This window comes from Hirundo rustica, chromosome 3 (genome assembly GCF_015227805.2).
Source record: "Hirundo rustica isolate bHirRus1 chromosome 3, bHirRus1.pri.v3, whole genome shotgun sequence".
Lineage (NCBI taxonomy): Eukaryota > Metazoa > Chordata > Aves > Passeriformes > Hirundinidae > Hirundo > Hirundo rustica.
In genome coordinates this window covers 111,133,490-111,157,785 of record NC_053452.1, presented here as the reverse complement: position 1 = coordinate 111,157,785, position 24,296 = coordinate 111,133,490, and the positions used below count along the sequence as shown (strand labels likewise).

Below are 24,296 nucleotides of genomic sequence, written 5' to 3'. Positions count from 1 at the left end.
GTTCTTGTTTCTCAGAAACAAAGATTACATGCAAGATTGAAGCCATATTAAGTAATTTAGGTTTCAGTGCTGAGTATATGAGAGACGTGCTGGGCTCTTTGTCTTCAGGTTGGGAGAGAAGCTGAGCACTCAGGCTGGTGCTTTAAGACTTATTGCCAATACTGTGGTGCCACCCAGTGCTCCTGCTGATTTGAATTCAGGCTTTTGGGGGAGATAGAGCCCCTGGAGGAGAGTGCTGTATCAGGGGGTACCTTGTACAGCCTGAGCTGCACCTGCTAATCCCATCTGTTGGCACATCTGGGACTTGTGAGAATGGTGATAATGATTCCTGTGCTTGTGGGGTGAGAGACAAATCTCTCCTCTCCAGCTGTTTGGCCTGAATAAACAAGGAAACGATTTTTTCCAACTGAAGTGTTGGTAGTTGGCTTGGGTAGGCCTTGCTTATGATGGGGAAGCTATTGCTTCTAAAAACAGTAGTAAAGAAAATGAAATCAACTGAAAACATTGACAGATATAACCAATGGCACTGATATGTCAGCATTGTCACTGTCTTTCAGAGCTTACCATGATTTATTCTTATTCCTGTGACTTTTCCAGTTGAGTCACTGGATTGACTGCTTGGGTTCAGACCAGTTGGGTCTTAACCCTGTGAATTCCTTCTGTGAGGTGACTGTATCTGGCATGAAGAGGGGAAGTCTGGAGGTGTATTTTATTTAGCACTGCAGAGCTGCTGTTGCTGACATCACTGGGCCCACACAGCCATTTGTGGGCACCTGTGTGTCAGGTTGTCTTTTCAGCTGTCACTATGTCCACACAGGAATTTCCTTTGTTGGTGTTGGTTGGGGATGTGTGAATTATTTCATATTCTGAGGCAGTGTAAGTGTCTTGTTTGGAAAGAAAGAGCATGCAAGTGAGTTGTTGATTTGAAATATTTATCTTGACGTACTGTTAGATCTGAAATGTCACAGATACTTTCCTCAAAAGTGAACTTTTTAACTGCAGGAAATTTGTTGAAATGTGGCCCTTTCCCTGTTCAAGGTGAGCACCTGTGGTTTAAGATGTTGAAAAAAATCGCCTGAGAAGATTTCACTTTGCATTCCCAAACTATTGTTTCACTGTAAGAGTAAAAATCTGTGGTGTTGTGAAGTCTTCAGTGGCTGAGTGTGAACACAGAATGGGGAAAACACTGGTAGTTCTTGTAATATTTAGTATCTTTTCAAAGATGGAATATATATATGTTGATACTGAGTTGTCAAGAGCATGAGAGAAATGGAAAGAGTTTCTAAATTTTGACTCAGTGGCAGCACTGGTATGGAACTTTAGGGAACTTAGGGTGCTGTTCTGGTGGACAGCAGGATAAAGCATGATTGATGACCTGTGTGAATACTGCTTAATGTGCAAATTATTCCCTCTGATTTGAGTTATCCAAGTTTGTTGATCAGACCTGTCCCTCTTGCTTTTCTAAATGCCGGATGAGCTTGTGATGTTGCTCTGTGATAACTGCACACTCCTGGATGCTCCCAGAGCTGCTCTGAGTGTAATGGTTTGTGTGGAAGAAGCAAGCAGGTTTATGCATGTCCTTATTCCTGTAATCACATGAAGCAGTCTGCTTCTTTGTCCATCCTTATTTAGTTGTTACACTTGATTCATGTGTAATTTTATCGCTTCCTCTCCAAGCACAGGAGCGAGGCAACCATTCCCTGCCTGGAGGCTTCAAACAGGGTGTGCTCCCTAAGAAGGTGTTTGCAACCATCCCTGAGTAAACTGCACAAAAGCATTGCTGCTGTCTCAGGCAGCAGGGATGGAGTGGGCTTGTGCAGGAAAATGACTTTTAAGTTTAGACTTACCCTATGTTCAGAAGTCTAAAATGCAGCTATAATTATGCACTCTGGAATTAGCATATGTAATAAGACCAAGGAGGTCATTTATCCAGGTGCTGTTTGCTGTAACGTTTGTTACATGCCAGGAGGCTCTGGCTGCACATTCCAGCCATGTAATTGTAGTCCTTTGCCATATGTCTTGTAAATCAATGTGTGTGTACACTCAACACAGTTAATATTAAATCTGTTCTTTTGTTTTTTAATGTGGTGGAATGAAGTAACCCAAATGTGAACTAGAAGCTTAAACCTGCACAAGGGTAGCTCACCTCTGTCCTGTCATCTCTTAACCTATGCACCAATTGTGAATTTTTTGTTTGGTGGCTCATCATTTTGGAGGGGGAAATTAGCTCTTCTCTACTATAGTACTTTCAGCATTGAGTTTGAAATGTATGTGTTCCTTAAACATTGGCTTTATTTAATATTTTGAGCTGACTTCAAATTATGAGCTGACCTGAAAGTTTATTGTGGTAAATATTGTCTAGTTTTAACAAGCTTTTTCAATGCTCTTCACTTTGTAAAAATATTTTTTGGTGTATGTGTGTGAATTTATTAGCTTTGGACTTGGTGTAATAAGCTTTTCAGTTCTTAGAAACTGATGGTGATTAGCATGTTACATAGATGCTTTCAAAACAGAAAGCAAGATGCATTTTCAGTTTAAAAAGTTAATGTATGAATCTCTGGTAATGCTTAATTTTAAACCTTTTCTAAACTCTGCTGAGACTCCAGATTTATATTTTTAGCCCTTGCTTGACAATCTCTTAAGCATTTCATTTTGTGTCCTAGGCAAGACTTGTGAAGGGATATGGATGTGTCGGTGTTTTAACTTGTGGCCATGAGTGAAATGCTGAAGATTTTACAGGGAGTGCAAAGAGATGGTGCCTTGGAAAAAGGACGCAGGGAAGAAGAAAGCTGAGTGTGACAGTGGGTGCAGAAAGAGAGGATGATGGCGAGAAGGAGCAAGGGAGTTAAACATCAAAGTGAACATATAGTGGTTACTGTGTCCCACATTTCTCTGGACCAGCAGTCGAGGCATTTAACTGGGAGAAGGGGAAGAAATGTCTTCCTGCCTTCCCCTGTGGGGGTAGCTGATAAAACACGTGTGCTGTGGGAGCTGGAGCTCTGTCTTGCCCTCTGCCACATGTGATTCTTGCTTTCATTGATCTGAAGCACCATTTTGTGGCTGGTGGTTGACAGGACATTAACTGTTATTCTATAAAACAATTACAAGAAATACAATTAAATTTTCATAGATATGTATTAGCAAATATAATAGAGAAGAAATGCAATCAGCATTTTAAAATGGTTTTATCTGGCTATGAACATGGCAACACCATAAAATATTCTTAAGGTATTATTTTCAGAAGTGTTCTAAAATGAACTTTTTTTCTTAATTAAATGGTTGGGAAACATTGATGTAAAGACCTGTGCTTCCTCTAGTTACTCCTGTTAATTTAGGATTCCTTGCTGTGCTGTGAGCTTTCCTGTATCTGGGCTTTCATTTTCTGTTTGAGGTGTCTTGTGTTTTGCCAATATTAACAGGACTTAATTTCAGATTCTGTTTTGACACATGCTTGGTGCAAAGTTTATATATATCCAATTCTCCAATGACAAAATGGAATTATTTGTGTATATAAAAACTATATGCATGTATTTTTATAATGTGCATCAAAATCTGAAATGTTAAGCCTGCTTCAACATTACCTCTGTAGAGTGTTCCTTATGTAGGAAAGTTCTGATCTTTGTTCTTGACCTTCAAGTATCACAATTATTCAGTGACTCAGGTTTTAGTCTGTACATCAGCAGCAATTCAGTTAATTTTTTTATGCTTCCAGGAGATCACATTTATTCCCCATGTTGCACATTGTGAGAAAGAAGTGGTACCTTGCCTGATTGGTGATTGTTTTCCTCCCACACAAGGAGACAGTATGATTAAAAGATCTATGCTTACCATAGATTATAACACATGTAAAAATGTTGGTAACTTGTTAAACCGTGTGATGTGATGTGGGTGTGGTTTAATAGAAAGCAGCAAGTCAGACTATGAACAGGCAAAAGGAGGGAGTGATGCTGCCTCAGTGTTGATTCAGCCTGATCGTGGGTCAGCACTTTAACCCAGTGATTCACTGTTAAACATTCCCTACTTCAACCATAAATTAAGCCCCCCAAAATCAACCCATGACACATGTTACACTCTGCAGGAGGTAAGCTGCCTTGCAAAACAAAGGTTGTCCATCTTGTCTGTTCTTCACATGGTACCTGATTTCATCTTTAGGTGATTTGTTTCTATTTTCAAGAATAATGTTTAATCCTCTGGAGCGTCAGGGGCAGCCTCCGACCTCTCCCAGCCAAACTCTTCTCTTGGGAGGTGGAGCCTGCTCTGATCTCCTGAATGCTCCAGAGAAGGAGCTTAGCAGCTTCTCAGCCATTTTGGTCCATGGATTTTCTTGATGTTTCCCTTTAGTTCATGTAAAGTATTGAGACAGATAGGAACAACTGTGCATTACTGATCTTTCTTTTCTTGCCTTTGTTAAATATTTTGCCTCTGGGCACCTACATCGAGGATGCAAAATGAAAGGATGTAAGATACCTAAGATTTAAGTGACTGGAACTGTTAAGGCTGCCATATGCCTGCCTGTCTGTTGCTGTTACTAAAATGGGAAATGTTGTGACTAAATAATTAGTTATGTGAAGTTTTTTGTGTTCCAGGAACTGAGGTTTCTTTGCTCTTGAACAGGTTATGGATGACAATGCCTCCTCTGTAGGCAGCTGTACAGATTGTTATATATATTTATATACAGTAACATTTTTGTGTGTTTTTTTTCAGGAATAGGATTTTGCAGGCTGTGAACTTGTATAAACAGAACTATTGCCTGCTTCCAATTCTTCCCTCTCCGCTAAAATGACAGGTTCAATTCTGAGTTACTTATTTTCTACTCAGTAAAATATGAGGCATGGACATAATGTGCCAGTCCATGGGTTCTTTTTTGCTGTTCTGATGGGGTAGGAAAGAGACGAGATAATTGTATGTGTAGGCTCAGACATTTATCTTTGTGTATTCTTTATCTCAGCCTCCTTAGAGATTGAGACCATTATCTGCTGCTTGAGATCTTGCTTTAAAATGTACTCAGCCACTAAGACTAATGCGCATCATTTTTGCATAAACTGATGTTACAGTGGAATTAATATAAGAAGCCTAATGATGATTGTTCTTTGTGTAATGGCATATATAGGAGGAGACGGCAGCTGAAGCCTTAATATTTATTTGAAGAATCTAGCTAAGGATTTAGATTTGCTGGATAATGAACTTCTCTGTGCCCTGTAATTCAGGAATAGACTTTGTATTTTTAACTCCTGGCCTTTCAGACGATCTGACCTGCTTTCTGCATCTCCACTGCCTGGCTGATTTGAGTGCTCTTGGCTCCTGGCGAGGCAAGTGGGGAGGATCCAGCTGTCCCTGCTGGAGCCATGGGTGGGCAAGCAGCTGATGGAGGGGAGGCTGCTCCTGCTTGCCTCAGAAGTAGGTCAGGAGCACCTGCTTATTTTAACAGCATCATGAGGCTGTGCATGCATTTACATGTGTTGCATTTTTATCTGCATGTAAAGAATAATTCCTGCATCACACATTGCTGCACTTAAAACAATTTTGAGATTTTTATTTTTAAACATACACATTTCCTTGAGGGATTATTAAAATGTAACAGATGCAATTAAAGCAAAACCCACTTTTTTTTGGTTTTGACTAGTTAAATTTACATACTTGTTTTTTGCCTATGGCTGCAGTGAGTTTGTAAGTGTTGCAAAATATGCATTTAGTGGAGATTATGAAAGCTTTAAATCCTTATGACTGCTGCTGTAGTTCCCAACAGAGCAAGTGGGTGCTTGCTTCCCAGTGGACTGTGTTTTATGCCAAGAGACAGTCTGTATTGACCTCGTACTGCCAAGTCATAAATTCATAAAATCTGTGCTGCTCATGAAAGCACTGAGAAGCCTTGAAATGCAATAGGCTAGCAGAATAAAAATATTAAAATTTCCAGCTGCAGTTAATGTCAGATTTTCATTTTGGTTTTGCTGGCTGGCAGTGGCCTCACCTCGGAACAAGATGAAGTGTCCTGGAGCTTTTTGTTGGTATTGTCACAACACCGATTCTGTCTGATAATTTGGATATATGAGGCTGACTTAAAACCCACCAAAAACAAAGAAAGAAAACTGCCTTGTGAAACCCATGGACAGGAGTCTTGGCCATGTTCAGGTTAGTTATAGTGGTACCTCAGAGGTGAGACCTGTGGGCAGTGTCATTTTCCAACCATTGAAGTGCAAGCGAGCTGTTTGGAAGAGATATAAGAATTGCAAACTCTTATTAATGTTTTTAATGAGGCATGAATTACTGTTTGCATCAATAACGGTCAGTTTTGAGAGATCCAGGCTATCTTTGTGTAGAAATTACTTCCTTTGTGACACGAGTCATAAGGATGAACGTGCTGGCAGGGCTGATGAGTGTGTATGTCAGAGGATCCTGGTGTGTGCTTTTGAAAATGAATTTTGGAGCACTTCCCTGCTGTTAGAAGACTGATGTGAACTACAGGGTTGTGGTGTAGTGGGCCACATGCAGGTGTGGAGACCAGGGATTCCTGAATATGTTTCAGTTTGGTTCAATCTTAATGTGGTTTATAATGCTCCAAGGAAGGATAATTAATGTTGCAGTTCTTCTTTAACAACGAGAGCAAAAAAATAATTCTTGCTTTATATGAGTGTTTAAAAGGGTAGAGGGTTAAATAAAATAAATAAATAAAAAGCAGTTGCTGGCCTGTTTAGGCATTGCATACTGATGCCTTCTGTAGTTCTTTGTCAAAACCAGATTTGTGCTTGGCTGCTGTGGCAGAACTCTCTCATGTGGTTGTTTTTTCTCTCCTTGCTGCAAAGCAGTTCCATGTGATGCTCCAGTGCTGCTTTCTGTCACACCAAGTAAAATGTCACTGTTGTAAATCTGACAGATATGCAGTCTCTCTGCTCCTGTTTTTATCACAGTCACCCCGAAGTTCTCCTTGCATCCTCTTTGCTTTTGTGTGTCTTGGATTAGGATGATTTCTCTTAGCTGTGTGTTGCAGTGTTCACAGCTTTCCTGTCCTGGCTGTGGTAGGAGGGGACAGAGAATGCCTTCCTGGTGCTACTGCACTCTCCCACTGTCTGATCTTTTTGATGTCTGCTGAGGAAATTCTCCATCAGTAAATCTTCAGCCTTTGAATTGGGCAGCAAGATTTCTTGCATGTATTGATTATACACAGAATTACTTTAGAGCCTATTTTTTTAATGTAATTCCACTGTACTTCCTGGTAAAATTTGCCATGTCTTGTGTTAAACCCACAGTATTTTCTGCCTGGCACGAAAGCCACTCAGCCATTCCTCTTTTTGGTTTTGGGTCTTTGGTCTTCTGTAGTGGGCACTGCTTTTGTATGAAGTAATTTCGTGTTATTTATAACCTGTCTATTATTTTGCTGGATGCTGGACTTAAAAGCATATTGTCTGTTTGATTCAAATTAATGACTAAGGTGGTGCTTATCTCACACCATTTTCTAGCATTTGGAAGTGGTGTATGTGTTGTTTTTTGTTCTTTTTTCTTCTAAGAAATATATTTTTTTAAAAAACGAAAAACAGTCATGTTTTTGACCAAAACTGCATGTTCCATTTGCATCTCTGTGCTTTTTACAAAGCAATTGAAGCAGCTGCTTCTGAAGTCTTGTGCAAAGGGCAGACCTTGGGAAGGAGCCTGGAGATAACTCCTTGCTGGAATGTGTTACAATTGAGAAACCTGGGGAAGTACTGGTTCCTGGAGCAGCTTGCAGATTTTAGGGCCTGCATAAATTGTAGAGAAAAAAATAAAAAAATTATAATTTCAAAAATCCAGGGGCAGGCAAAGCACTAGGCAGATTTTTAAGTACCAGTATGTTTTTAAGGTGAGCAGAATGGCCTTGTCAGCAAGGCATCTAGAAAGGCATTTTGGAGGGGACAAACTTTTCAGCTGTAGCCAAATTTAATTGCTTATGGTTTTATCATACTTTTAAGTAACGTGGCAAAAACCAGCTGTAAGCCTGAGAATGACAAAACCTTTGAAATGTGAAATGTCTACTCAAATGGGAGTTAGTCAGGATGCTGTTCTATTCAAGAGGGGTTAGTTTTTTGTTTGTTTTGAGTTTTTTTTGAACTTGGATGGATCTCAGCAGAGCTAAGATCTCCAGGGCAGAAGTCACTTTGGAGGAAGAAGAATAACAGCAGGAACTACTCAACTGTTTTCTAAAAAGCCTTTTTTATGTAATGTAGATGAGTGGGAGGAAAATCCTGTTGTCTGTAGTCTTGCTCTGTTTCTTTTGAGAAATAGGAAGATGCTTTGGTCTGTTTAACTTGGGGTTCATAGTATGTTTGAAAGCATCAGTGGGTGTTCAGACCTGCTGAGTTTTCCAGCTGGACAGCTACAAGTAAGAAAGCTGAGCTTTAATGGTCTGAAAAGCACCAGACAGACAGGTCCTGGGGAATGTTTCTCATATTTTTGGCATTTTATCAATGTATGGGCTTTGTTGTCTTGAAGCTCTTGTTCAAGAGGTCAGATGACATGAGTAAGTGTATATATATATGCCTTGCCAATTCTGTTTTCAAGCATTAAATATTTTATTGCAGCTACAGCTGCAATAACTCATGGACTTGTTAACCAATGGCTACTGATGGTGGATACAAGTGGATCACAAAAAGCTGCGAGTACTTATGGGTGTTTCCATCCCCAAGGATGCTGGGGAGGCAGACAGGAGCGTGGGTGCAGGAGGGGATTAGACAGCTCCAGCTGCAAGCACAGGAGGGAGAGGAGGTGATCCATCTCCCTGATGGAATCCATATGGATGTTCTGGGAATGTAGGAAGATCTGAGCTGCAGGAGCTCTAACGAGCTTCTGGGATTTCGCTGCTGAAAGCTGTGTTCTGCAATAGATGGGCCATTGATCTGATTTAATGGGTTTGTCCTTGTGCAGAGTGATGATTTTCTTCTTTCAGAATATCTGTTCTCCAGTGGACTCCCATGTAGTGAGCTGATGCAGTAGTGACTGTTGCTGCTTGGCCTTTTTGTCAAGAACTGGTGCTTTCTTGTTTATTGGCTTCTCCATCTTGCTTGGCACAATCAATTTCAATGCTAACATTCTAATTTAGAAAGATAGGAGAGTGGGAGACATTAACCAGAAAAATGGTATCTGTTATTTTCCTCTTAGGTCTTTGCCCTCACTTGCTCCAGCCTGTTACTTGGAGCTCACTTTCTTTTCTACTCACATGTTTCAGCATTGCAATTGCATCTCTCATCTCTAAGTACCTTGGAGCTTTCTGAGGCAGAGATAATCACCTAATACAGTTTTATATACAAAAATATTTTAGTACCCTACCCTATGGTCTGTCATTGAAGTAGTATTTATATTTTTAAAAAAGTTTTCAAATATGAGCTGTTACATAAAAGTTGTAATATGAGACTTCTGGGCTCAAGCTCCTTTTCTGAGATTTAGAGTAGATGGCTAAAATGCTGCCCCTGTTTCTGATTTTTCTCAGCACATTGCCTATTTATTAGCACAGTTGTATGCAAAGGCAAAGTTTATTACAGCCTTGACTATGTTCAGTTGTAGGATGAAGGCCATGATTTTTGAGTATAATATGTCATTGTACTCCAGATGGTAAGTACCTGAAATGTGTTAGTCTATGGAGCCCCTGTTTAAAACCACTGACCTAGTTAGGTGATTTAAATGGCCTCTGAGTCTTTTAAATCTCTTGTTTCAGGAAGTTAAGAAGGACGTAGAGCCCAAGGATGATGCTGTGCCACTCAGGAGGGAGAAATCTGGCAATGTAGCCAGCCTTGTGCAGCGCATGAGCAGCTATGGCCTTCCAGCAGGAGGATTTCAGCCTCAGCTCCCGTCCAAAGGCTTCAAGAAGAGTATGTGGTCTTCCCAATTCCTTCAATTGCTTGTGCTGCCGATGTGCAATTTTTTAAAAATAAACATGAATTATTTAATGCATGACTTAATTTTAAGGTTACGTGGAAAACTAGAAACATAGGAGGAAAAACGTATTCAAAGACAAATTTTGCTCCTGAATGTATAGGTAGAAAGCTTAAATGTAGCTTTTTATACCAATAATAGGGATAGGTTTTCCTTTGAGCAGGATTTAGACTCCTTCCAGATGTCAGAGAGCTCTGTAACTTCATGTGAACTCTGTTTGTATAATCAGGTACCTGAATGGAGAGCTGCAGGCCCCGTCATGATAATGAAAAATTTTCCTGTTGTCATTTTAAAAGAAAAGTTGAAACACGAAAATATCAAGTTTTGCTACAAATTCAAGGCTTTGACAAGGAAACACTGTGTATCAGATTCCTTCCGATAAACTTGGTTTCTGGTGTGAAGTTGGTGGTGTTAACAAAAAGTTGTAGTTTTCCTTTTGTTGTAACAGTAACCCTCAGGATGGCCAGGAGTGTAGCGCTGGTGCTGCTGTATTTGTGATTTCTATATTATAACACCAGATTTTATATCAAGGTGAGTAAAGCCTAGAGCAGAAAACTTGCCTTTCCCTGCATCCAGCAAATGGGCTTGTGATTTGTGTTTGGACATACCAGTCTCTTATAAGATGTTGCTTTAAATTACTCTGGCTTCCTCTGCTTTACAAGGTTTTGAAGGAATTTATAATTTAAGCTTGCTTTTTAAAAAATAATTCAGAACCTACTGGTTCTGGCATGTTTATGCTTTGAGGTTTTGCCTATAAAATAAAAGCAACCAGTTGTCTTTTAAAGCCCAGAAATGGGATCACCACATTTACAAATTTGTTGAGACTTTGTTCCAGGAAAATAAGGATTCAAAATCACTTTTTACTGACTCTGATCTGTGTATGCATGTTGGCAACAGCATGTAGGTGCCTGTCAGATGTTTACACAGCAGGCTTTGGAAAAATCCAACCTGAAAGATTAATGCTGTTCCTAGGTAAATACAGCCAAACTCTAAAAGGGAATCAAGGTGATCCTTATGGATCTTTCCAACTGGAGATACTGTAGGATTCTGTGAACATGATCTGATACCAATTTAGCTGTCAGCTATGTTTCTGGTCACCCTAACCCTGGAATGCTCCCATATTTTCCATGTCACATTTTCATACTGGTGGCTGTGGCCAGGGTAGAAGGTACAGCTTGGTCTCAAACTGCAGGGCTCTGGCTACTCTCATCCTTCTGGAGAAGTAGTCCTTCAAGCAGTTCCCTTGAGGCACACAGCTGTTTACCTGGTGCAGTGACAGTCTGCATTTCCGTTTCACTCTACTGTTCCCTTTTTCCTGGAAGACTGTTTAAACAGCTCCTGCAGATCCTGTTTGCTCTGTGCCTGGGCAATTACTAACTTTCCAGAGCTTAGTTGTCTTTGTGTTTCTGGTTTTTCACTTGCTGAAATGAGGTTTACAAAGTTAAAAACGGAGTTAAGTTTCTTTCATGCAGCTCTCCCCAAATTCAGGTGTTTTTGTGTCAGATGGGTGGTAAGCTGCAGGCAGAATTCCTATCAGTTGTGATGTCTGCCTTTGTTCAGCAGAAGGAAAATACGGAAGGTGTGCTAAGTGATGGCAACAAAGAGCTAAATTTGGTTTACCTTATACTAAACAAACACAACCTGAAGCCAGACAAGTTGTTTGGGAAAGGGATAGAATTGCCTCAGGCTGCCTGCCCAGCAGTCCTGCAGCACGGGAAGCTGGAGTGCAGCTCTCTAGGAGGATTGGTTCCCTTCATGGGTTATTCTAGGGGTTTTCAAAAGTGGGAGACAGTACTTCCTAAGCTGTGTCACTGGAAACAGACTCAGAAGAGAGGGAGGTTTCTGGATGTGAAACGTGTCCATGGGTTTCACCCCCACTCCCATTTAGATATAATTACACTATTAAAAGGAACACTGAGATTAGATTTATACCAAATGGCAGTGAATTTTCAATTTGCCTTTTTCTATTATCAGTTAATCTCCTACAAAGCAGAAGCCTTGAAAGCACTGCAGGAGGCAGTAAAGGCCATTGAACCATTTATTGCAATTACCCTTAACTGAACAATCCCTCTGGGCTCATGCATGAGTTCCAGTGGAGGTAAAAGCAGGGTATGTTATGTGGCCAATTATGTGTTATTAGAAATAACCCATAAAGCTTCATAATTCTGGTTTATTAGTTTCTTGCATAGATCATATACCAGCGTGTAGAAAATTCTTGATTTGGTGAGCCCTCTCTCCGAAATTTTAGATGCTGAATATTGCTCTGATGCCTGGCCTGTTTTGTACTGAGGATGCTGGGTGTGGTTTTTCTAAATGCCTTGCTCTGGACTTTGAACAGTACTATAAAAAGACAAGGATCAAGCTTGGAGGCAGTATCTGTGTTTTGAAATGTTTTTACAGAGCTAATCTTAATTGCTGAAGCTTGAGTGTGGAAGGAGTACAAAGTATAAGAGAGAGCATGGAAATCACACAGCTCCTGTAAGCTTAGGCTTTACCACTTCAAGCTTTTGATTCATATTTTCATTTAAACTGTGGCAGATTGTTTTTGAGGAGGATAGGGAGCATGCATGGGTCATAACTCAAGATAATTGTCTTCAGAAGCATGCTGGCTGCTCTGTTGTGGAAAAGGTCTGAAGGCATGGCCTCTTGTTTGAAGGAGAAGTGCATGAACTGTCTGGGTTCAGCAGCAGCAGCACTCCAGGATATGTGCAGAGTAATTAGGCAGTGTGGGTTCACACCACTGTGGCTGCAGGGCTTGAGTTCTCAGAAGCCACTTCAATGCTCTCCCCTCTCAGGATGTCATTTTGCCTTTTTAATGCCTGCAGAGCTTTAGTGATATGGGGCAAATAGCTAAAGACTGCACTTGATTTTAATCTTGCCTTTGTCAAAGACTGCTAATTGACAGTTTGAATTACTAGATGCCATACTGGCACTGAGAAGAGGGAGGGATTTTTTTTTTTTTTTAATTCACAGAAAAAAATGAGTTCAGATTTTGAAATATGAGCCCAACAAATGTTGGTATTACCTCAGAGCTATGGTTAGCAAGGTTCTTGTTAGAGGCCAGAAGGTCTGTAAGCTCTCCTGTGTGGTGCATAAAAAAGGTCTTCCTGCTTTCAGGATTACTTAAGAAGTGGAGGCTCAAACTTGCACATTTTCTTTCAAGTAGGTGCTAACTGGCAGTGATTGCCCATGAAGATTTTGGTTGGGAAATAGCTTGAGAAATCACTGTAGTTGGGATTTACCTGACTTGCTTGTGTCAACATGCTTTTTATGGCAGGTTGGTAATTGGTTTAGTGTTCATTTGTCAAAACTATGACTCTCTAGCCTAAGGTGTCCCAAGCAAACCACAAAACCAACATCAAAAGCTACAAAGCTTTTTGGGATGGTTTCTGGGTCTTCAGGAGCAGAGTGTAGGAAAGAGAGTTCTCCTTTATGAGTGTTCTCACTTTTGGTGTTTCCCTTGAACCAGGGTCCAAGAAGCGGCAGTGCAAAGTGCTCTTCGAGTACATCCCGCAGAATGAGGATGAGCTTGAACTCAAGCTGGGGGATGTGATTGACATCATCGACGAGGTAAGCTGTTCTACAGAGCTGGCCTTTCTGTGCTCAGTGTCAAACCACCTCTTTGGCTGATTACTGGTATTGCAAGCATGTCAGGAAAATAGCATGGGAAGCAGTGTTTTTGCAGCTAAAGTTAATAGTTTAGGAGCTTTTTCTCTCATGATCTAATACTAAAACAATGAATGCTAGATGTTTAGAAGAAATGTTTGAACATCACAGTAAATAAATTGTGATCTGTTACACAGGTTAATTTTTTGAAAGGGCTTTTGCAGTTCTTTGCCCCTGTCTGTGTGATCCTTGGCTTTAGGATGCTTGTGGTAACATTATTGGACCACTTTCTTTAGGCTGACATACTCCAAACTTGTATAGGTGAAAAACATTATTTGACTTGATTTGCCACTTTCAAGCTCTCTTGTAAACTCATGGAGTTGTAGTGGTGGTTTCTTATGTTTTCTTACCCAGGTGCTTCCTTGGTGTCTGTTTGTATCTGTTCCATTCAATAGCAGTGGTGGGAAGCTTGTGTGTGTTGGAGGAGTGTCTCTTCCAAATGTGAAATCTGTCAGGGAAGTTGTGGAAAAGATCAGAGTGATTGTGGAAGGAACCTTTTTAGAACTGGGTGGAAAACTTCTGCACAGCAGGCTCTGACCTTCACTGGTGCCATCTCTTCCTCCTGCAAGCTGAGGAAGGAGAGTGAAGCTTTCTTTCTAGCCATGTGTTATTAGTGGTGCTTTTTTAGTAGCTTTATGAGACTGTTTTTCACGTGCATGACCCTCTTTTGAAGAGAGTGCTAATCTGACAGTTGCCAGGAAGGATGCTCCCATTTTCCTAGCAAGGAAAAAAACTATGCCCTTAGATGGATTTGCACTAATACTTCCAGAGTTTAATACCTGGAAGTAAACAGAGCAAGTGACTTGCAAAACCTGCTCACTGTACTCAGTTTCATAAATACTTTCGTGTGTGGGTGTTTTTAGAGGAGTGTTCCAGGGTAACCTCAGCAGTTTAATTTGTGGATGGTGCCTGCACTGGCAGTTGTGACTGGCTGGTCCAGTGTAAGCACTCATGAGAGAGCACGTGCAGGGAACTGTTGTGGACACTGCTGTTTTGGTTGCACGTGTCAGCATCTGGAATTACTTTCAGAGGGGTGTGCAGTGTCATGTACCAGAGATGGCCAAGCAGCCAAACAGAATAAAAAGATCAGAGCATTTCCTCATCTGGTTTCTTAAGGAAGTGTGGATTGTATTTCATTATTTAGGTTTTTTTGTTAGTTGCCTTGCTTATTCCTTTTTTAATGATTTGAAAATATGTTTTCATAGTACCCAGTCTTTGCTACTTCTTTGAAAAACTGTTAACAAACTTTTAGGGAAATGCTACCTGGTAGAAAGATATTGACTATGATTACAGAGCTGTTTGCACACTGTTTTCATCATGATGTAGAATAAACCTGACAGGCGTAGACTGTGTCTGTCTGCTTCATGATACTGTCCCAATGGGGCCAGAAATGTAAAGAATGGTTGAAAATACTGTCTATTGGTTCTGCAGTGTGCTGGGATAACTTGTCCTCACTATGAGATGGTTTGCTTCTGTTTGTATATAAAAGGTGCTGTTTCTGTACATGCAGATGACTTGTAACTGTTACTTCAAGGAAAGATCATTTAGTCCCCTCTTTCTGTGGGGAAAATAAGGTAAAATCAGCTCAGTGAGGGAATCGGCTCTATCACTATCAGTTACTTGAGAATAGTTCAGTATTTAGCCCTTGAGTGGTTTTTGTAAATTGATTATAAATGACACCACTAATCATGAAATCAAAGGTGGAGGCAAATGGGTTCAGAAATTAAATGGTTGATATTGAAGAGAGCAGAAGTAACTTTTTGGGAAGAAAATTCTTCTATGTGTTGGCTGAATCCACAGGGCTTTTTGTTTATAGAACGTCACGTGGGTTTTACACATGAAGAACATGAACAGAGTGCACATGATGACTGCACTGATGAAAACCTCTGTTTCTCCTTTTTATCTTCCCCTCTCTCCTGTCAGGAGCAGCACTAAATAGCAAATTTATTTTTGTGGTATTATATTTTTAGTATTTGCATACTACTTTTTCAAGAGAAATAAAATTTCATATAACATCATTAGGGAAGCTTTTAGTAAAAAAATAAAAACAAACCAGGTTGGTAAAGCTGCTTATTTCAGCCTTCTTCCCCATTTTTTCCTTAGAAGTCTGAGTTTTTCATAGAGATAAGTTGATGGGATTCACACTGAAAAAAAGTTCTGGTGTGTGTACCAGAGCTGTACCTCCCTCTTGTGGAAATTGGATCATATGATAATATTTTGGAAAGGAGGAGAAGGGTTATGAAATTGTCATCTGTGTTGCTGCTGCTAACAGATGTGCAGATGTTCTCCACCAAAGCATGGAGAACTTCTTTAACCTGTGTCTTAATGTTGAAAGAAACATTTTTTTGGCACTACGGTTTGTGTATAGTCAGGGGTTTATATAAAGGCAGTATGGTGAGGAGGCTGAAGTGAGTGTGCCCAAGAAATTTTTGGTTTCTTCCTGCATGCCTCTGAGTTGGCTTTGCTTTGCTGTAAAGTGCTTTGCTGACCACATCTCTTGGCAGAAGAATAAATGGATGCTCAAGTCGCTTTCTGTATCATAACCATTAAAAGTCCCTTTCTCATGGCTCCTGAGTGAGTGGTGTGGGTGAGTCAAAGCATTTGTATTCAGTTTTCTGTGATGTGTTCCATAAAGCCTGAGGTGTCAGAGCCTGGGCAGCACTTGCCAGTAATCTGTGCTTAAAATTTGTTTCAGGGGCCAGTCTCTGAGATTGAACCATCCACAGCAAAGCTGTAATTTTGCACCAGGATGCCTTTAAAAACAGCAGTGCTCTTTTCATTGCCTGTGTCTGCAGCTGCCAGGTTCTGCTTGGGCTGTGCTTGCCTGGAGGTGGGCTGGCATTTAAAAACTGTGCCTCTGTGTCAGGTGTAGTGACCTACAAAGCCAGGCTACAAAAAGATAATGCAAACAGCTGCTGCTTGGTTTGCTTTTTTTCCTTTTCCTCTTGCTTTCCTTTCTTAAAAACAGCTTTCCACCCTCAAAACAGGGCAACCTAAATAAAAGATTCTGAAAAATTACCTTAATTGTAGTTTTTAACTAGTACTCATTAGTTAAACAGACTAAGTTCATTTAAGACACTTGAAAACTGTTCAAAAAATCGAAGTGCAATTCTTAGTCCTTTGGCATCATTTTACCCCATTACCTCTTCCTGCCTGGCCTTTTCTTGTTCTGCTTTAGACCATGTGGGGTATTCCTGATAAACTTTCCAGTATATTTTTAGCCTTTGGACGGCTGTGTGCCACTACAGAGTCCTGGCGGACTTGGCACCGTTGGCCAGCTCTGATGGCCAGGTCCCTACCCCTGTGGCACATGTAGGGCCAGGCTGTGCTGTTCAACCTCTTGCTGGAAGGAGTGGACAGCTTAGTTTTCCATTACTCTGATGTCTTTAAGGACTTTTCTCTGTTCTACCCAACATTATCTGTAGAAATTTTGTCTTTGAATCTTGTCTTTTGATCAAAATTGTGTGAAGCTGCCCTGTGGATATGAGGCCAGTGGGAGCAGGACTGGTGGAAACTGGACAAGATAGAGGAAAAGACAGATGACGGCAAGAACACATAAAAATTTCCATGGACACACAGACTCAAAGTTTCATCTGTATTTCACGAACAGTTTAATACTTTCTCGCTGTGTGAAATGTGCAATGCCTCTTGTTCTGTCTTGAGAAAGTTGATGAACATTTTGCTGCTTTTCAGGATTAACTGGCATGGGGCTCATCTCCTGTTCTAGGATCATTGCTATAGTGATACAAGTAACATTAAATTTTTCTTCTTGCTCTACTTTTAGGCTAATGCTTCTATATCTTTCATAGGTTTCTTTATAAAGAAATCATGATAATTTGAACTTTCCCCAAAGTTGGTTTTAGAGTTTATATGGAATTGATAGGAATTTCCTTTTACTCCACTGGTAATATGCAAAATATTCTTACACAGGTAGAAGAAGGATGGTGGAGTGGAATACTGAATGGCAAGGCTGGGATGTTTCCTTCAAACTTTGTAAAAGAATTGGAATCAACAGATGATGGAGAAACACAGGATGCTCTGGATGACACAGGTAGTGTTCTGTTTGTTGCAAACTCTTAGCAAAGTAATTTTTGATTTCTAGTATAATTATGGTTGAAGTACAACAAAGTTGTAAAGAATTCAATCTTCCTGAGAATGGTGTTTCAGTTTCTTCTTAGAAAGTGTTGATGCTGAGTATGAAGATAGCTGTCTGCTCCCACTTCACTCATAATAAGCTTGCAGTCAAGGTCTTAATCTTGCAAATGTGTGTTCTACACTTTATTACTAGGAATTTTATCATATTCAAAGTTGATATTTTTTTAGAATTGGGTAAAAATTATTCTTTTGTTTAGTAGCTTTTTTTTAGTCTTATTCTCACAGACATGAGCTCTTCAAAACAGAAAATTTAAGTGTTCAACCAAATTTGAGAATCAAAACGGTGTGGAGAATCTCAAAATGAGTCCAGGGAAGGAAACTCTGGATCTTAGACCTTAGATTATGTTTTAATCTAAAAATAAGACTTTTTTTAAGGCAGAATTTACATTTGGCTGTCCTTTTCTGGCTATGACTGTATGACTGAGGCAGAAGCAGATGTTCTGTGGCTGAACAGCAGCTGAGTGGTGCCAGGCAGGTCTGTGCTTTACAGGCAATTACTCTGTTCCCTCAAAAGTGCACTTTAGAAACATTTCAGTCTATGAAGATCAGTTTGAAGAGGACTTCTTATATGGTATTGCTGGAACAGGAATGTTTTTTGGGAGCATCATAGCAGGAGTTAATTGATTTTTAAAAGAAAGTGGTGTAACATTCAAGGAAAAGAGATTAGTTGGTTTTTTTAACCTTGTGGTAATGTGTATCCTCATTTACATGATGTCCAGTACTGATCGCTTCAAAAAAGGCTTGCTCAGCCATAGGGAAGAGCCTGGCTTGGATTTTTTTTTGGAAATTGTGTAAATCACAGTAGCATAAACCAAGAGTTTGACTTGAGCAGTCCCAAATAGTTCAGTGGCTGTTCACTGGAGGTCAATTTCCTTGAGTTTAGTGGGGTCTGGTGCAGTGAATTCACAAGTGGGAATGTGTTCTTTAAATCAGGAATTAAGTATTCTTAATTCCTGAATACTGAGATTGGTGACACTGCACTGTAATTTGAAGTGATTGTATTTTCTGTCAGTAGTTAGCTAACAAGTTGCTGTATTCAGCCTCATCCCCCAGGGGTTATATTTAATGCTCAGTACTTTCGCAGTCAGGGTCTGGAGTATCTTTTGGTTCCCTCCTCACTCTTGGGGAGCAGTAACTTCCTCTTTCACTCACCTGTGGTCATTCAAAGGTGCAGCCTGGACTTTGCCCACCAATGGGATGTTAGGCTGTCTTATGAGATATCTGAGGGGGACATAACTACATAAAGAACATCTGGGTAGACAAAAGGTGAGCAGCTGAAGTCAAGAGCAACTTAGCTTTCATGGTACCATCAAAATATCTTTAATTTATGATGGAAGGAAGAGGCTTTAATCTTTATTGCTGTTCGCAGGCCTGCATGGGCTGAAAAGAACTTGACCCAAAGGCTAAAAGATGTGAAGGCCATTCTGACTTTGGTTTATAAAAGCTTTCTGTTTTCACATTACTGTCTCCTGGAATTCAGCATGCAAAAATTACTTGCCTATGTATACTAATTTGCAGGCTTTAATAGGTCTAACCATAATTTAAAAACTTAAAAAAAAAAAAAAGTTGCAATGCTCTTAGCAACAAAATTAAGTTATTCTCTGAAATAGATTCCTGAGGGGGGGATAAACGCTGTCCCTTAAAACTGAAAGATTACAAGAACTGTGAATAGTTGAATTATCCAGTAGTGATTAATTTCCAACAACTGTATCTGGTCTGAATGCTTGGAGCATTTTGAGCAATAGGAAAATGTCACTTTGGTTCACTCTGCCACTGAAATACACTGTGTTTTCCTGTGGCAGTTGAAACATGTTTGCATTCATTATGGACCTTTATTGATTATTGCTTTCTCTGGCTGTAGCTGGTCAAATGAGAAGCTTTTAAATGTTGGACTAAAATGCCATTTTCACAAAGTGTGTAAGCAGTGTTTCATAAAACTAATGGGAAACACTGACGTTAACAGGCTATGGAGCCTGAGTGCTAAGAATATTAGTGAGCTGTTGACTTAGTTGCCAGAATAATCAGGGTAAAACTGGTGTGATTCAAGTTGGTCTTAAATATAAAATGAGAACAAATGTGAGCTGTTAGAGCTACAGTGGTGCTCCTAGAAAAGCTCTTTATCAGGACCAGTGCACAAAGCTGTGCTGCTTCCATTTTTTTCCCAGAAGAGCAAATAAATAATTTCAGCTTTTAGAATAGCTCTCCCTTTCTTATTTTATCTTCAGAGCCTGTTTTCAATAGTCCTACCTCACCTGTGACCTCTCCAGGAAACGGGAGTGAACCTGCATTGGGACCAGCACAGCCAAAGAAAATCCGAGGTGTTGGGTTTGGAGATATCTTTAAGGAAGGCTCAGTGAAACTTAAAACAAGATTATCCAGTAATGAATCAGAAGATAAAAAACAAGATAAGGTTTGTAGTGGTACCTATTGTTCTTTTGGGGTTTCCTTTAAAAATCATTTAGGAGATGTGGAATCTGACCGTTATCCTCTCATAGGGCTCTTGCCTATAAAACAAAACAAATCCCCTCTAATTTGTTTCACAGTAGGTTGTATTTAACATTGATTCCAAAAGGTCTGTTCAAATGTCTTGGTATTTAAACCATTAGAGACTGAAATCCAAGCTGATAAATAAATTTTCATTTCAGAGGCATGTGGTAAAAGACACAATGACATCTCAAATACAGCGTGAGGTCTCTCAATTCACCTTGTAACAGACTTTATATATAGTCTGGGAGAAGATTAAGTCTTCCTATGCAAGTTAAACTTGTGTTTTAAAACAAGGAATATTTTGGCATTTCTTTGTGTTTTGGTTTATTTGGTTTTTTTTCCTCAAGTTTCGGTGGATGTTGAGATTGCTGTTCTAGGTATCAACTGCTATTACCTTCAGTGACTGCTGCCAAGCATCTGGCTTCATAAATTACTGTCTGTGTAAGCCTGAAAAATGCAGTTGTGGGATTTTGCATTTTCTTTCCCCCATTTTTTTAGGAGTGAGTGGGAAAAGGAGCACTTTTATTCTCTGTTGTTTGAATTTTGTTTTGATCTGAACTCAGAGTGCTCTTACCCCTTGGAAGCACAGAAGGAGGCACAGTCCTTTAACTTGAACTTTTTATTTCAAGAGCTTATATATGGATTTTCAGCTTTTTATAAATTAAAGGCAGCTGAGATAGTCCAGAGTTTCATTTTTGACTCAGTGATCAAGAAAGCTTTCAAAGCCTTGGTCCATTTTGATTTTTGCTTGTGGGTTATGGTTATTAATGTTGTTTTGGTGACTGATTTGTTTTCCTCTGCCATGGTAATAATGGTAATGGTGTAGGGAAAAACGTGAGGTGAGTTCCTGGGAGGAGGGAGGGTCAGAGACTTCCTTGGATGTGTTTTCCCACAATAGCAATGCTCAGAGCAATGGCATGATGTGTGTAGTGTTTGTTTCTGGTCTGGTCAGAACATCAGATGATTTGGAAAATTTGCAAGTGCGTTGCCTTCTGTTTAAAGCTCCGGGAATGTTGCCTCCTAAAGAAGGTGTTTAGAAAAGAGGGCCCGTGGCTGAGCTTACTGCAACCTTTCAGTTTATAGATGGAGAGAGACTTTTTACTGGAGTCTGGAATGATAGGACAGGGGGCAGTGGCTTAAACTGAAAGAGGGGAGACTTAGGAAGAAAAGTGGGGAAATGAGGAAGATGTTCTTCATGGTGGGGGAAGTGGGGTGTTGGAACAGGTTGCCCACACAAGTTCTGGTTACCGCATCTTTGGAATTGTTCAAGGCCAGACTGGATGGGGCTTGGAGCAGCCTGGTTTTGTGGGAAGTGTCCATGCTCAGGGCAGAGAGCTGGACTTGGATGGTCACGGAAGGTCCCGTCCATCTCAAACCTTTCTATGATTCTGTGAAGTCACATGGATTCTCCTCATTCCTCTCCTTTGTCCCTTGATGTGGCAGTCTGTGATCACTACATCTTCATGTGAAAGCTGTTAGAGTAGGCTTTCAGGATCTAGCTTCTAGTTTGCTTTCTTGTCATGAGATTGATCATTCAAAAGGGTGCTTCCCTACTGTCTGCCTTGTCACTTGGGAATATCAAGAGCCTGTCTAAACTTGTGCAATTAATATGAAGTCTGCTCAGACCTTCTGAATTGTTCTGTTTGACTGTGTATAAGCAATAAAATATGCTGGTGCTGTGCAGTTTTGGTTGGCCTGTCTGGAAAGGTCTTGTTGGTCATTTCTCATCAAGAGAGGAAATGAAGTGAGAAAACAGTTTTGCGTAGCCTAATGTCAGAGAAATAAACAATTTAGTTTAGCACTTAATATCCCACTTAAGCTTGTTGCCAAAGTCATCCCAAAGGTGGACAGACCTACAGAACAGCATGGAGAGCCCAAGACAGATAATCTTCATGAAGCTCTTGTGAAAATAGATGGCTTCCTTGGATTTGTGCTTGACTAGTTGTGGGGTTAGCTGATGAAATGCTGGGAGAGCACTGTCACTTTTAAGAGAGTAAGTAAGAAAAAAAGGCTGTATAGAGGAGAGAGGGCTCTTTTCCCTTGGACAATTCAGACTGTTGAGCACAGGAAGGCTGAGCACTGATGGATCCAAAGTGCCCAAAAGAGTATATGCTGCTGCAGGGGCTCGTTCCAGCTCTTCCAGCGTCCCGTCTGGGCTCAGGCTATTTATACCCTGTCTGCCTAAACTTCCTCTCTTACTCCTAATTGCATCTTATTTTGGAAGGGAGAAATGCAGAGAACTATTTCCATGGTGGAGGTGTTTAATCTCAGAGAAGGGTTATTTTAGTGCTTCCTTCATATACCATTCTGGAGAGAGTTAAATTGCATAGGTACTGCAGGAATATCTCAAATGACCTTGGCTTCCTCTATGGTATGTCAGAGGCACCAAGCAACAGCCTACAGACATTGTCTGGCTCTAAGGAGAGTAAATCCAGTTTCTCTGACAGTAGAAGATCTGCAAAGTTGAACTGTAGATGAAAATGAGCAGAGTAACTAAACGTGGTGGGATTTTTCACATCCGTAATGCTGTTAGGGCTGCTCAGGTAATGTGACTGTAAGATCATATTCTGTGTTTGTGGCTCTTTGGGTGTGAAGAAGTGGATGCAGCTGAAGCTGTTGGAATCTGCCTGGCAGCTCAGTAAGTTTCTGAGGCAAAAAATTAAATATTCTGTAATTTATTTTGGTTAGATGTTAACTCTGAAACTTGTGGCAATGCCTCTTTGTTTTTTCATTTAGGAGAGATCTCTAGCGACGCTTAACCTGTTCTGTACAAATTGCTGGGAGTGAAGGGAAGCTGGGATGGATTTTCATGTTCTCTTTCATTTGTCTGAGTAGTTAAAAACTGCTTGTCTGAGGTGGTGTATAGCTGCTGGATATCCCTGCCTTATTCCAGTGCATAATAAGCATGGACAGTGAGTTACTCTGAGCAAAGCTGTCAAATAACTTCTTCTGTTTTGTGCTGGAGGAGGCAATATTCAAGCTAATGGGAGAGTAGCACCTGAAATACAATTGCTAAAATGTATTTGGCCATATCCTGACATCAGCTTCCAGTTTGAAAGCTGTGCTCTGTCTTTAATCAGTAGACAACTCTAATTGCAGTGTCTGTAATGAAGTAAATACAGTAAGCTAAGTGCTTAGTGGGAAAACTCATTAAATCTCTTGAAAATGGTAATTTTCATAATTTCAGCTAATGAAAAATTCAGTTTGTTTTGTAGCCTAATCAAAAACAAAACTCTAAAGAATTTTTGTTGACAAAGTTCTTTTCCCTTCATACAGCCATTACCTAACCATCCCCCTGGAACAAAGTTAATTCATTTTCCCAATATAACAAAAACTGAAAACACACCTGAAGTAATAAAACCAGAAGCTGAAAGTAAACCAAAAGGTAAGGCTGATGGATATTTACATCTGTTACGTGGTACTCATTTCTTATGAACTTTTTTTTTTTGGTGTGTGTGTTAAAATCTAAAACGTCTGCATGTACTGGAGTTTTGTGTAATGTCCTGTACCTTTGAGGAGTTAGGCAAGTGCAAATAAGTCTAAAGAAATTTTTGCTTCCATTTCTGTAGAAAAAGAATCAAAAACATTTGTAGGGTTGTCTTTCAGAACAAAATAAAAAAGGAACTTTTATTGCAGCAGTCCTTTTGCATTAATTTTCTGTTGACAGGTTGAAAGGGATTTACGTTCTTCCTGGTTTTATTCTGATGGGATGGTGGAGACCGATTTCCATGGAACAGTCTCCCAGCACAATTTCTGTCCCCAAGTTACACAAGTTCCTGTGTAGGCTCAGGATTTTCTGTGGAGGTGGCAGCATGCATCAGAAAGTTGCTGTTTATGTTGTGTTGAGGTCTGTTCCCTTGATAATCTAGTTGCACTGTGGTTCTGTTTATACTGTTTTTTCTTTTTTGTGAAAAATGCCAATCACTTGTTTTTAAAATTTTAAAAGTTTAATAGTAAATAAGATGGTTATAAAAATAGATTTAGAGTACAAAATTGAACAATTAGAGTTAGGACAATATGAGACAATAAAAACAAAGTTACAGATGTCTGAGTGCCTCCCTGAGCACAAAGCTCCGGAGAAGGGACGCTTG

The 24,296-nt window shown here is 40.1% G+C and overlaps 1 protein-coding gene across 1 annotated transcript in view; it reads left to right on the top strand.

Annotated features, from left to right (window-relative positions):
• Nucleotides 1–24,296, top strand: part of CD2AP (CD2 associated protein) — a 77,513-nt gene that overhangs the window by 28,066 nt on the left and 25,151 nt on the right. Inside the window, exons 3-7 of the mRNA XM_040059763.2 lie at nucleotides 9,680–9,833; nucleotides 13,367–13,467; nucleotides 17,494–17,614; nucleotides 19,944–20,128; nucleotides 23,482–23,590. Coding sequence (XP_039915697.1) covers nucleotides 9,680–9,833; nucleotides 13,367–13,467; nucleotides 17,494–17,614; nucleotides 19,944–20,128; nucleotides 23,482–23,590 — 670 coding nt within the window. The remainder of the gene's footprint in view (nucleotides 1–9,679; nucleotides 9,834–13,366; nucleotides 13,468–17,493; nucleotides 17,615–19,943; nucleotides 20,129–23,481; nucleotides 23,591–24,296) is intronic.